General features: G+C 36.9%; 1 protein-coding gene across 1 annotated transcript in view; it reads left to right on the forward strand.

The window, feature by feature from the left end:
- The window catches only part of LOC133543606 (protein unc-13 homolog A-like), a 123900-nt gene that overhangs the window by 54998 nt on the left and 53455 nt on the right, over positions 1-15447 (forward strand). Inside the window, exons 25-29 of the mRNA XM_061888284.1 lie at positions 3131-3274; positions 3363-3440; positions 3523-3600; positions 3707-3795; positions 8283-8429. Of these exons, the coding sequence (XP_061744268.1) occupies positions 3131-3274; positions 3363-3440; positions 3523-3600; positions 3707-3795; positions 8283-8429 (536 nt within the window). The remainder of the gene's footprint in view (positions 1-3130; positions 3275-3362; positions 3441-3522; positions 3601-3706; positions 3796-8282; positions 8430-15447) is intronic.

A 15447-nucleotide genomic window follows, 5' to 3' on the forward strand; every position in this document is an offset into this window, starting at 1 on the left:
GGAGGTCGGATGAGAGAAGCTGAGGAGCCAAGCTCACAGCTGCCTTCTAAACAGCTGCTGCAGGACGACGAATAATCAAATGATTTCTCCGGTAAGATATATATCACAATTTCCCCATCCAAAAACATGCTGGTTGACGTAGAGAAAAGATGTTCGCTTGACCGCTCTGCTTCACAACAAACAAAGAAACACCGGCTGTGTCTTGGTGCTAAAGACAGCTGCAATCCACCGCTTTCCACCAACAGCATTGTTCTTTGTAGTCTCCATTATTAAATGAACAAATTGCAAAAGATTCAGCAACACAGATGTCCAAAATACTGTGTAATTATGCGATTAAAGCAGACGACTTTTAGCCGCTAGCGGTGCAGCACAACTATTTCCTTACAGCCCGTGACGTCACGTCTACGCATCATCATTCCGCGACGTTTTCAAGACGAAACTCCGGGAAATTTTAAATTATAATTTAGTAAACTAAAAAAGCCTTATTGGCATGTGTTGCAATGTTAATATTTCATCATTGATATATAAACTATCGGACTGCGTGGTCGGTAGTAGTGGGTTTCAGTAGGCCTTTAAAGCCCTTTAAAAACAACCACAGTTGAAGAACAAAGGGCTGTACACTACAAAAAGAAATACAGGCAAAAGGCAGATTAAAAAATAACATTTAAAAAAAGAGGTAAAACACACACAGGATTAAGCAAATACAAATTATTTTAAGAGCATTTTTTAGATAAAAAACAGTAAAAAAAAAGTTTAAACAGTTTCATGCTGCGTTAAAAGCCAGTGAGTAAAAATGGGTTTTAAGAATAATGTCTGATTGAATGCTAAAAACATTATGACAGACCACCTTAAAAAACTGGAATGGAATTTTACATTTTTTTACTGAATGAGACAGCCTGAATGTACATGAAATTAAATAATGTGGGATTTACAATACTAACTATGAACGGTAAAACACTGAGTATTAACATGTGAACGTCACACCCCCTCTCGATCGATATATTTCACAATCAACAAAAATGCAACAAGCACTGCGAAATATGAACGCGAAGGGTTAATATATCTAATATATCACTAAGCTTTAGAACTTGCTTGTAAAAATCTCCTTCCGTGTCGTCCCTGACACCCGCATTTCAGGGTGGCCACTCTGGAAACACTCTGTGGAAACGCTCCCCACCCACACTGCTTGGTGCCTGGTCTGAGCTGCTGTGACTTACATTACCATAGCAACTAATTAGATTACCAATATTAACTAGTATACCATGCAAAAGCGAAAATTCCAACCATTGAAATACTTTGTATAGTTCAAGACTTACGGCAATTTGAAAACATTGCTGCAGATCATGATGGCAGCTACAGTTTACATCTTAAAGATCTGAAAAAATTATTTGGGAATGTCTGGCGAGCCAGATTGAAAAGCTTAAGCTGCTCAGTGGCCTTTTGGTTAGAGTGTCTACCCTGACACTGGAAGGTCGTGAGTATAAACCCCGGCTGAGTCATACCGAAGACTATAAAAATGGGACCCATTGACTCCCTGCTTGGCACTCGGCATCATAGGTTGGAATTGGGGGTTAAATCACCAAAAATGATTCCTGAGTGTGGCCACTGCTGTTGCTCACTGCTCCCCTCACCTCCAGGGGATGAACACGTGGATGGGTCAAATGCAGAGGATAAATAACACCTAGTGTGTGTGTGACCATCGCTGGGACTTTAACTCTTATCTCCCCGGGCCTTAATCTACCCAGGTCTGTACTATAACAATTATTCAACAGTTTGACAATTACTAAAATCCATCCATCCATCCATCATCTTCTGCTTATCCGAGGTCGGGTCGCGGGGGCAACAGCCTAAGCAGGGAAACCCAGACTTCCCTCTCCCCAGCCACTTCATCTAGCTCTTCCCGGGGCCAGCCGGGAGACATAGTCTTCCCAACGTGTCCTGGGTCTTCCCCGTGGCCTCCTACCGGTTGGACGTGCCCTAAACACCTCCCTAGGGAGGCGTTCGGGTGGCATCCAATTACTAAAATATCTTACATTATTTTATCTAGTTTAGGTTTTGACCCTACTTTTGTTTTGTCCTATGCATAAAAAGTTGACCCTAATGTTTAGTGATCATATTTGTTTTCCTTCTCTTTTACCGTATTTCCTTGAATTGCCGCCGGGCATGTAATATGCGCCTGCCTTGAATTACTCGCGCCAAATGTATTAGCGCATGCTTACTTTTACTGCCGGGTCAAATTCGTGACGTCACCTGTGACGCTTCCCCTGTCTTCTTTTTCAAAATGGCGGAGGAGTTATTTTTTGCATTTACTATGTGTAAACCAGGGGTCTTGTTCCACAGCCATACAGATCAAACTGATGGTTATAATATTAAAGAACTTTAACACACTTACTAATATGCGCCACACTCTGTGAACCCACACCAAACACATTTCTGGAGAACATCAGCTCTGTAACACATTTTAAACGCAACATAACCCTTACCCAGAGTCCTTTGCATCCATGACTCTTCCTGACTATATTATACACCCCGCTAGCACCAACCCCCCACCCCCCTCTCCGTGCGTCGGTTGAGGTGGGCGGGGTTGGGGCGCCTGTATAATATAGCCAAGAGTCATGGATGCATGGCATTCTGGGTAAGTGTTATGTTGCGTTTATAATGTGTTACAGAGCTGATGTTCTCCAGAAATGTGTTTGGTGTGGGTTCACAGAATGTGGCGCATATTAGTAAGAGTGTTAAAGTTGTTTATATCAGAACCATCAGTGTAAAAGGTATGGCTGTTGACCAAGTATGCATTGCAATCTCATATGAGAGTCCATGCCAACACCCATGGTGTAAAGGTGGGCGCGAGGACATGTTGTAGAGCAGTGGTCCCCAACCACCGGGCCGCAGAAGAATTTTTTTTTTTTTTTTTTTTTTATCACACTCAATTTTTTACTGCATGCCATTAGTAAGCGTAGGGGTGAGAAGAGGTTTTAAAATTATTGGCGCCTGCTTACTTTTACCGCATGCCTTGATTAAGCGCAGGAGTGAGAAGAGGTTTTAAATTGATTAGCGCCCCGGCGGCTATTCAAGGAAATACGGTATTTCTTAGTTTCTAATGCCTTTATTTGCCCTTTCTACCCCACAGTTCCAGGTCACGTCCGAGCATGCCTTGTTCTCCTGTTCTGTGGTGGACGTGTTTTCCCAGCTCAATCAGAGCTTTGAGATAATCCGGAAACTCGAGTGTCCGGACCCGCAGATCGTAGGGCACTATATGAAACGGTTTGCAAAGGTGAGTCCTGCACAGTTCAAAAGTGTCTTCAATGGCCTTGAAGAACACCTATTTAGTTTGTTCAAATTCTTCCAATGCCCTTTTCCAGACCATCAGCAATGTGCTTCTCGCATATGCTGACATCATCTCCAAATTGTTTGCCAACTACGTCACAATGGAGAAAGTGGTGAGTGGTTTACTCCGAAGCTGTGTGTCATACAAGTACAACCCATTTATTTATCATTGAGACGTCATCTCTTCTTCGTCAGCCCTGCATCCTTATTAACAACATCCAACAGTTGAGGGTTCAGCTGGAGAAGATGTTTGAGGCAATGGGGGGGAAAGATGTAAGTTCATCCTCGTCCTGTTGGAAGTTGAAACCAGAAATATTTGGACAATTGAAAGACTTGTTGCTGATTTATCGGATTTTTGTGTGTCTTTTTGCATGTTCAGTTGTGTGTGGAGGCCAGCGACATACTAAAAGACTTGCAGGTTAAACTCAACAACGTCATGGATGACCTCAGCAGAATCTTTTCTGTCAGGTACACACCGAGAGACGAGTACATTCTCATACAAAACCCAAAACCAGTGAAGTTTGCAAGTGAATTCAATCAAATTGAAGTATTTATTTCAAACCTGCACAGTACAAAAACACATTTTTTTTCACGTCTTGGCTTGAAAAGGGGTTAGATGAAGCCATACTTGCCAACCTTGAGAACTCCGATTTCGGGAGGTGGGGGCGTGGTCGGGGGTGGGGTGGAGGCGTTGTTAGGGCGGGGGGCGTGGTTAAGAGGGGTGGCGTATAATTCACCAACTCGAGTATTTCATATATATATATATGTATACAAATACATATATATGTATGAATACAAATACATATATATATGTATGAAATACTTGACTTTCAGTGAATTCTAGCTATATATATTTATTTTATTATATATATAAATAAAATAAATAGTTGAATTTCCGACGGCACCTATCACATACACAGTAATAAAAACACAGTTGTTCTACTAACTGTACTCTGCTTGCTTGTTACTAAAAAAACAACAACACTTACCTTTCACTATTTGAGTAACTTTTGTTCTTCCATTTGCGTATTGGCGAGCGATCTCCGAATCTGGGAACATCCTTCACGGATTTGTTGTAGACTTCCGCAAATGTGAACGGAATGTTGCTTCCAGCTATCAGCATAGCCATCTTTGTCTCAGCATAAGATACACCGTCGGGTCTCCATTTTGCGAGGTGGGCCATACGATGCTGCGCTGCGGACGCTTTGTGCTTCGCTGACCGTTCATGGCTGAATATCCGTTCGGCCGCCGTGCTCAATGGAGAAGTCTGTTCTACAAAATTTACAGGCAACATACCCCTTCCCCTTCGAACTCTCCTGGATAAACTGAAATTCTTGTTTCCAATCATTCTGGAACTTGCAAGCGTATGTCTTAACTTTGCCCGTCGACGGTGTAATATATTGGGGTTGGAGTCAATAACGAGGCGACGTGATGAAGTTACGTCTCTTTACTGTGGGCTTCAGAAAAACAGACTCCCTAATGCATGTTCCTTGACTGCACTTAAATGTAGAATATATTTACATTCTATTCTATGCACAGTAAATGGTAGTATTTTCCTGTTTAAGAGGGTCACAACATTGAGTCAGGTCTGACTCAATGTTGGGGGGCGTGGCCTCCAGCTCTGCTTGAATTTCACGAGATTTTCAGGAGAAAATTTGTCCCGGGAGGTTTTCGGGAGAGGCGCTGAATTTCGGGAGTCTCCCGGAATATCCGGGAGAGTTGGCAAGCATGGATGAAGCAGATGCTTACAATATCCCAACCCCTCACACTCATTCCACATTTAACATAAACAATATATTACAAGAATAATACCATACAAACAAGAACAACACCTGTACACTAACAAGACAATAGTCCCACTGTTGTATGAGACAAGACAAGACGAGACAAAACACACACACAGGCCCAAACACCTCTCGCTCACCATTCTGTGCTAAGGGAATCACTCTCTTTCCTCCTCGTAATTCTTCAATACTTAATTTTTTTTAAACAGTGTTTTAAATAGAATCCTGTTAGAAGACGTTTTTAACTTGTCCCCTAAGTCAGTGGTTCTCAACCTTTTTGCAGTGATATTCAGTGATATAACATTTTTTTAATTCAAGTACCACCTAATCAGAGCAAATCGTTTTTGTTTGAAAAAAAGAGATAAAGAAGTAAAATACAGCACTATGTCATCAGTTTCTGATTTAATAAATTGTATACCACTGCCAAATATTGCTCATTTGTAGTGGTCTTTCTTGAACTATTTGGAAAAAAAGATATTTAAATAACTAAAAACTTGTTGAAAAATAAACAAGTGATTCAATTATAAATAAAGATTTCTACACATAGAAGTAATCATCAACTTAAAGTGCCTTCTTTGGGGATTGTAATAGAGATCCATCTGGATTCATGAACTTCATTCTAAAAATTTCTCCACAAAAAAAGAAATCTTTAACATCAAAACTTATGGAACATGTCCACAAAAAATCTAGCTGTCAACACTAAATATTGCATTGTTGCATTTCTTTTCACAGTTTATGAACTTACATTCATATTTTGTGGAAGTATTATTCATTAAATCTATTAATAAAGGTTTTTGGAATTGTTGCTATTTTTAGAATATTTAAAAAAATCTCACGTACACCTTGGCAAACCTTCAAGTATGCCAAGGTGTACGCGTACCCCCATTTGAGAGCCAATGCCCTAAGTTGTTCCACAGACTGATTCCACGCACTGAAATGCACATTGATTTTAAAGTTGTTCTAAATTTAGGCAAATATAATTTGTTGTTTCTTCTTAGACTGTAACTATGGTGAGCATCTCTACCCTTGAATGGGTTCTGTATATTGGATGGTTGAGAGTTTTGGAATGCCCTAAACATCATTTGAGCAGTTTTTTTTAAGTTGCTTTAACTCTATGAATATGTCGATAGTGAACATTGGACACAATCCTAATGGCCTTTTTCTGCAGTGTAACTAAAGACTGTAGATGGGATTTATAACAATTTCCCCAGACTACAACACAATAGTTGAAATACGACATAATAAATGAATGATACAATAACAGCAGAGCATTGGTGTTCAATAAATGACGTGATCTTCTCATCATTCCAACACATTTAGCAAATTCTGTCCTCAGGTAATTTATATGAGGCTTCCATGAGATATTTTTTTATCTATTACCGCTCCTAAGAATGAATTTTGTTGAACATATTTTATTAGTGTATCATCAATAACAATCCTGATGGGTATATTACTTTTGCAAATGCTAAACAGCATGATTTTGGTCATATTATTTGCACTCCCTAAGCACAGAAAGTATTCGGTATGACTTGGCCGGGGTTTTTACCATTTACACTACTTGTGTAAATGGTGAAACAAAAACAGAATACGATGATTTGCAAATCCTTTTCAACCTATATTCAATTGAATAGACCGCAAAGACAAGATACTTAACGTTCAAACTGGAAAACGTTATTTTTTGATGAATTGATGCCTGCAACATGTTTCAAAAGTACCATGTTCTTGTGTTTTTATGTGTTGTTATGAATTTGCAATAAATTAGTTGGCTTGCAATTTCGTTGTACAATAACAAGGATATATGCTATTCTACTCTATTCCAAAAAAGCTGCACAGGTGGCAAAAAAGCCTGAAAAAATTAAGGAATGTTAATCAAACACGGGGGACAGGCTAATTGGGAACAGGTGGGTGCCATGATTGGGTATAAAAGAAGCTTCCATGAAATGCTCAGTCGTTCACAAACAAGGATGGGGCGAGGGTCACCACTTTGTGGACAAATGCATGAGCAAGTTGTCGAACAGTTTAAGAACAACATTTCTCGACGAGCTATTGCAAGGAATTTAAGGATTTCACCATATACGGTCCGTAATATAATCAAAAGGTTCAGAGAGTCTGGAGAAATCGCTGCACATAAGCGATGATATTACAGACCTTCAATCCCCTAGGCAGTACTGCATCAAAATGCAAAATCAGTGTCTAAATAATATCACCACATGGGCTAAACCACAACCACAGTCAGTAACTACAGTTGGTCGCTACATCTGTATGTGCAAGTTAAAACTCTACTATGCAAAGCGAAAGCCATTTATCAACAACACCCAGAAACGTCGCCGGCTACGCTGGGCCCGAGCTCATCTGAGATGAACTGATGCAAGGTGGAAAAGTGTTCTGTGGTCTAACGAGTCCACATTTCAAATTTTTTGGGAAACTGTGGACGTCGTGTCCTCCGGACCAAAGAGGAAAAGAATCCTTCGAAAAATTCAAAAGCCAGCATCTTTGATGGTATGGGGGTGTATTAGTGCCGAAGGTATGGGCAATTTACAAATCTGTGAAGGCACCATCAATGCTGAAAGGTACATACAGGTTTTGGAGCAACAAATGTTGCCATCCAAACAACGTTATCATGGACGCACCTGTTTATTTCAGCAAGACAATTCCAAGCCATGTGTTACATTAGCCTGGCTTCATAGTAAAAAAGTGAGGCTACTAGACTGGCCTGCCTGTAGTCCAGACCTGTCTCTCGTTGAAAATGTGTGGCGCAATATGAAGCCTAAAATACCACAGCGGAGACCCTGGACTGTGGAACTTAAGCAGTACTTCAAGCAAGAATGAGAAAGAATTCCACCTGAAAAGCTTCAAAAATTGGTGTCCACAATTCCCAAACGTTTACAGAGTGTTGTTAAAAGGAAAGGCCAACTTTTTTGCAACGTGTTGCTGCCATTTAATTCTAAGTTGATTATTTGCATAAAAAAATTAAAAATTCTCAGTTCGTACATTAAATATATTGTCTTTGCAGTCTATTCAATTGAATATAAGTTGAAAAGGACTTGCAAATCATTGTATTCTGTTTTTATTTACTCATTACACCTAGTGCCAACTTCACTGGTTTGGGGTTTTGTACATGTCTATGTTAGTTAAACACGTCACATCTGATTTGATTTTATCTGTTTGTAGTTTCCAACCTCACATTGAGGAGAACGTGAAGCAAATGGGAGACATCTTAGCTCAGGTAAAAGGAACGTCAAATGTCGGGAATGCCAGTAGCGTGGCACAGGATGCTGACAACGTCCTGCAACCCATCATGGAGTTCCTGGACAGCAAGTGAGTCGATTTACAATGTCAGTACAGTTCCATGCAGGGTTGTACAGTGTAGCAGTGTAGTATCGCGGTACTAATGAATCAAAACGGTACCATACCATACCAACTTTATTTATAAAGCCCTTTAAAAACAACCACAGTTAAAGAACAAAGGGCTGTACACCACAAAGAAATAAAGGCAAAGGACCAACTCAAAAAAATAACATTTAAAACAGAAGTCAAAAACACATTGAAATAGCAAATACAAATTACTCTAAGAACAATGTGTTACATAAAAAGCAGTTAAAAACAGTTAAAACAGTTAAAAGTTAAAAACAGTTTAAAGTATCATGCTGGGTTAAAAGCCAGTGAATAAAAATGGGTTTTAAGAAGGGTCTTGAAAATAGCCAAAAAAGGGGCCTTTTCCAGAGTTTGGGACCCGCAACAGAGAAGGCTCGGTCCCCTCTGAGCTTGCGCTTTGATTTGAAGACTTCCAGGATCAGCTGATCAGCTGACCTGAGGGATCGGGTGGGGGCATAGAGGCGGAGCAGCTCGGAGAGGTAAGGTGGGGCAAGACCATGTAAGGATTTAAAAACAAGTAAGATCATTTTAAAATGGACTCTAAAAGACACAGGCAGCCTGTGGAGGGAGGCTAAAACAGGAGTAATGTGCTATACTATAAAGGAGAATGGATGCATTTTGGCCTTAAAACTAACGATAAAGGTGAAGTTATAACACTGAAACGCCCTCAGGAAGAGGTGCTTTAAGACATGGCTAGATAGCTAGCGGCTAAAATCCATTCGCACTCTGCAGTGTTTTAGTTACTTCTAAATCACTAATCCTAGTCTCCATGGCGACAAATAAAGTAAGTTTCTTACAAGTATCATCCCTGCAGGACGAAGAATAGCTTAACATGCTTCACTACACATCGTAGCCCACCGGCATCAAAATGTAAACAAACCCCATTGGTGGATCTTGACTTAACATCCACTGTAATGATACTAAGTACAATAGCGTAGCTAGTCGATACTACTATGATTACATCGATATTTTCTATCATTTTAAAATTCATATTATGTTTATAAACTCAGGAAATATGTCCCTGAACAGATGAAGACTTTGAATATAAAGTTAAAGTACCACTGATAGTCACACACACACACTAAGTGTGGTGGAATTACCCTCTGCATTTAACCCATCCCCTCATTCCATCCCCGAGGGGAGCAGTGAGCAGCAGCAGTGGCCGTGATTGGGAATAATTTTTGGTGATTTAACCCCCAATCTTAACCCTTTATGCTGAGTGCCAAGCAGGGAGGTAATGGGTCCCATTTTTATAGTCTTTGGTATGACTCGAATATGACCAATGTATGATACTGTAACTACTTGGTATCGGATCAGTACCTACATTTGTGGTATCATCCAAAACTAATTTAAAGCATCCAAAAAACAGAAGAATAGGTGATTATTACATTTTAACAGAAGTGTAGATAGAACATGTTGAAACAGAATGTAAGCAGATATTAACAGTAAATGAACAAGTGGATTAATGACCATTTTTTTACAATTTTTTCAAGTTTGTCCCTCATAATTTTGACAAAACAGAATGATAAATGACACAATATGTTACTGGATATGTCTGCAGACTAATTAGGAGCTTTTCTTTGCTTATATACTACTAAAAGACAAGTTGTCTTGTATGTTCACTATTTTATTTAAGGACAAACTTGCAATAAGAAACATATGTTTAATGTTCCGTAAGATTTGTTGTTAAAATAAAGCCAATAATGCAATTTTTTGGGGTCCCCCTTATTTAGAAAAGTACCAAAAAATTATCAAAATACATTTTGGTACCGGTACTAAAATATTGGTATTGGGACAACACTAGTTCCGTATAATGTTGCTCATAATTTATGCAATCAAAGTTGTTCAAATTTCATGATCTTGTTAAATATAGCACCTCAATAATCTTATAAAAAGCATTTAACAAATTATTGCCACTTAATCTACTATGTTTTTTTATAAGACGAGTGCAGGCTCATATTTTGAGAGGCTTTGGATATTTCTCGTTGCCAGGAGCTCAAACCACACGTAAAAGTTTTATTGTGTCAGTATGCGGAGTAAAATTATGGAACAAACTGGACTTTCAACACAAGCAATTCCTAACTATTAATCGATTTAAACTATTATACAGACATCGGGTGAGGTTCAAATATGGAGATAAAGGTCTTTAATTTGACCTGCTGTTGTACCTTTGAGACACTAGTGATTTAGGGCTATATAAGTAAACATTGATTGATTGATTGATACTCTGTCTCAAAGTGTTAACATGTGCTCAATGTTTCCTTACCATTGTTGGTATGTTGTCTATTACCATTGTTGGCATTTTGTCTATTACCATTGTTGGTATGTTGTCTATTACCATTGTTGGCATTTTGTCTGTTACCATTGTTGGTATTTTGTCTATTACCATTGTTGGCATTTTGTCTATTACCATTGTTGGTATGTTGTCTATTACCATTGTTGGCATTTTGTCTGTTACCATTGTTGGTATTTTGTCTATTACCATTGTTGGCATTTTGTCTATTACCAATGCTGGCATTTTGTCTATTACCATTGTTGGTATTTAGTCTATTACCATTGTTGGTATTTAGTCGATTACCATTGTTGGTATTTTGTCTATTACCATTGTTGGTATTTTGTCTATTACCATTGTTGATATTTAGTCTATTACCATTGTTGGTATTTTGTCTATTACCATTGTTGGCATTTTGTCTGTTACCATTGTTGGTATTTTGTCTATTACCATTGTTGGCATTTTGTCTATTACCAATGCTGGCATTTTGTCTATTACCATTGTTGGTATTTAGTCTATTACCATTGTTGGTATTTAGTCGATTACCATTGTTGGTATTTTGTCTATTACCATTGTTGGTATTTTGTCTATTACCATTGTTGATATTTAGTCTATTACCATTGTTGGTATTTTGTCTATTACCATTGTTGGTATTTAGTCTATTACCATTGTTGGTATTTTGTCTATTACCATTGTTGGCATTGTGTCTATTACCATTGTTGGTATTTTGTCTATTACCACTGTTGGTATTTTGTCTGTTACCATTGTTGGTATTTTGTCTATTACCATTGTTGGTATTTTGTCTATTACCAATGCTGGCATTTTGTCTATTACCATTGTTGGTATTTAGTCTATTACCATTGTTGGTATTTAGTCGATTACCATTGTTGGTATTTTGTCTATTACCATTGTTGGTATTTTGTCTATTACCATTGTTGATATTTAGTCCATTACCATTGTTGGTATTTTGTCTATTACCATTGTTGGTATTTAGTCTATTACCATTGTTGGTATTTTGTCTATTACCATTGTTGGCATTGTGTCTATTACCATTGTTGGTATTTTGTCTATTACCACTGTTGGTATTTTGTCTGTTACCATTGTTGGTATTTTGTCTATTACCATTGTTGGTATTTTGTCGATTACCATTGTTGGTATTTTGTCGATTACCATTGTTGGTATTTCGTCTATTACCACTGTTGGTATTTTGTCTATTACCACTGTTGGTATTTTGTCTATTATCATCGTTGGTATTTTGTCTATTACCATTGTTGGTATTTTGTTTATTACCACTGTTGGTATTTTGTCTGTTACCATTGTTGGTATTTTGTCTGTTAACATTGTTGGTATTTTGTCTATTACCATTGTTGGTATTTTGTTTATTACCATTGTTAGTATTTTGTTTATTACCACTGTTGGTATTTTGTCTGTTACCATTGTTGGTATTTTGTCTATTACCATTGTTGGTATTTTGTCTATTACCATTGTTGGTATTTTGTCGATTACCATTGTTGGTATTTTGTCGATTACCATTGTTGGTATTTCGTCTATTACCACTGTTGGTATTTTGTCTATTACCACTGTTGGTATTTTGTCTATTACCACTGTTGGTATTTTGTCTATTATTATCGTTGGTATTTTGTCTATTACCATTGTTGGTATTTTGTTTATTACCACTGTTGGTATTTTGTCTGTTACCATTGTTGATATTTTGTCTGTTAACATTGTTGGTATTTTGTCGATTACCATTGTTGGTATTTTGTCGATTACCATTGTTGGTATTTCGTCTATTACCACTGTTGGTATTTTGTCTATTACCACTGTTGGTATTTTGTCTATTACCATAGTTGGTGTTTTGTCTATTATCATTGTTGGTATTTTGTCTATTACCATTGTTGGTATTTAGTCCATTACCATTGTTGGTATTTAGTCTATTACCATTGTTGGTATTTTGTCTATTACCATTGTTGGCATTGTGTCTATTACCATTGTTGGTATTTTGTCTATTACCACTGTTGGTATTTTGTCTGCTACCATTGTTGGTATTTTGTCTATTACCATTGTTGGTATTTTGTCGATTACCATTGTTGGTATTTTGTCGATTACCATTGTTGGTATTTCGTCTATTACCACTGTTGGTATTTTGTCAATTACCACTGTTGGTATTTTGTCTATTATCATCGTTGGTATTTTGTCTATTACCATTGTTGGTATTTTGTTTATTACCAATGCTGGCATTTTGTCTGTTACCATTGTTGGTATTTTGTCTGTTAACATTGTTGGTATTTTGTCTATTACCATTGTTGGTATTTTGTTTATTACCATTGTTGGTATTTTGTTTATTACCACTGTTGGTATTTTGTCTATTACCATTGTTGGTATTTTGTCTATTACCATTGTTGGTATTTTGTTTATTACCATTGTTGGCATTTTGTCTATTACCATTGTTGGTATTTTGTCGATTACCATTGTTGGTATTTCGTCTATTACCATTGTTGGTATTTTGTCGATTACCATTGTTGGTATTTTGTCGATTACCATTGTTGGTATTTCGTCTATTACCACTGTTGGTATTTTGTCTATTACCACTGTTGGTATTTTGTCTATTACCACTGTTGGTATTTTGTCTATTATTATCGTTGGTATTTTGTCTATTACCATTGTTGGTATTTTGTTTATTACCACTGTTGGTATTTTGTCTGTTACCATTGTTGATATTTTGTCTGTTAACATTGTTGGTATTTTGTCGATTACCATTGTTGGTATTTTGTCGATTACCATTGTTGGTATTTCGTCTATTACCACTGTTGGTATTTTGTCTATTACCACTGTTGGTATTTTGTCTATTACCATAGTTGGTGTTTTGTCTATTATCATTGTTGGTATTTTGTCTATTACCATTGTTGGTATTTTGTCTATTACCATTGTTGGTATTTAGTCCATTACCATTGTTGGTATTTAGTCTATTACCATTGTTGGTATTTTGTCTATTACCATTGTTGGCATTGTGTCTATTACCATTGTTGGTATTTTGTCTATTACCACTGTTGGTATTTTGTCTATTACCACTGTTGGTATTTTGTCTATTATCATCGTTGGTATTTTGTCTATTACCATTGTTGGTATTTTGTTTATTACCAATGCTGGCATTTTGTCTGTTACCATTGTTGGTATTTTGTCTGTTAACATTGTTGGTATTTTGTCTATTACCATTGTTGGTATTTTGTTTATTACCATTGTTGGTATTTTGTTTATTACCACTGTTGGTATTTTGTCTATTACCATTGTTGGTATTTTGTCTATTACCATTGTTGGTATTTTGTTTATTACCATTGTTGGCATTTTGTCTATTACCATTGTTGGTATTTTGTCGATTACCATTGTTGGTATTTCGTCTATTACCACTGTTGGTATTTTGTCTATTACCACTGTTGGTATTTTGTCTATTACCATAGTTGGTGTTTTGTCTATTATCATTGTTGGTATTTTGTCTATTACCATTGTTGGTATTTTGTCTATTACCATTGTTGGTATTTAGTCTATTACCATTGTTGGTATTTAGTCTATTACCATTGTTGGTATTTTGTCTATTACCATTGTTGGTATTTTGTTTATTACCATTGTTGGTATTTTGTTTATTACCACTGTTGGTATTTTGTCTGTTACCATTGTTGGTATTTTGTCTATTACCATTGTTGGTATTTTGTTTATTACCATTGTTGGCATTTTGTCTATTACCATTGTTGGCATTGTGTCTATTACCATTGTTGGTATTTTGTCTATTACCACTGTTGGTATTTTGTCTGTTACCATTGTTGGTATTTTGTCTATTACCATTGTTGGTATTTTGTCTATTACCATTGTTGGTATTTTGTCGATTACCATTGTTGGTATTTTGTCGATTACCATTGTTGTTATTTCGTCTATTACCACTGTTGGTATTTTGTCTATTACCACTGTTGGTATTTTGTCTATTATCATCGTTGGTATTTTGTCTATTACCATTGTTGGTATTTTGTTTATTACCACTGTTGGTATTTTGTCTGTTACCATTGTTGGTATTTTGTCTGTTAACATTGTTGGTATTTTGTCGATTACCATTGTTGGTATTTTGTCGATTACCATTGTTGGTATTTTGTCGATTACCATTGTTGGTATTTTGTCGATTACCATTGTTGGTATTTCGTCTATTACCACTGTTGGTATTTTGTCTATTACCACTGTTGGTATTTTGTCTATTACCATAGTTGGTGTTTTGTCTATTATCATCGTTGGTATTTTGTCTATTACCATTGTTGGTATTTTGTCTGTTACCATTGTTGGTATTTTGTCTATAACCACTGTTGGTATTTTGTCTATTACCATTGTTGGTATTTTGTCTGTTACCATTGTTGGTATTTTGTCTGTTACCATTGTTGGTATTTTGTCTATTATCATCGTTGGTATTTTGTCTATTACCATTGTTGGTATTTTGTCTGTTAACATTGTTGGTATTTTGTCTGTTACCATTGTTGGTATTTTGTCTATAACCATTGTTGGTATTTTGTCTATTACCATTGTTGGTATTTTGTCTATTACCGTTGTTGGTATTTTGTCTGTTAACATTGTTGGTATTTTGTCTGTTAACATTGTCGGTATTTTGTCTGTTACCATTGTTGGTATTTTGTCTATTACCATTGTTGGTAAGTT

The sequence above is a fragment of the Nerophis ophidion genome, linkage group LG26 (assembly GCF_033978795.1).
Source record: "Nerophis ophidion isolate RoL-2023_Sa linkage group LG26, RoL_Noph_v1.0, whole genome shotgun sequence".
NCBI classification, from domain to species: Eukaryota; Metazoa; Chordata; class Actinopteri; order Syngnathiformes; family Syngnathidae; genus Nerophis; species Nerophis ophidion.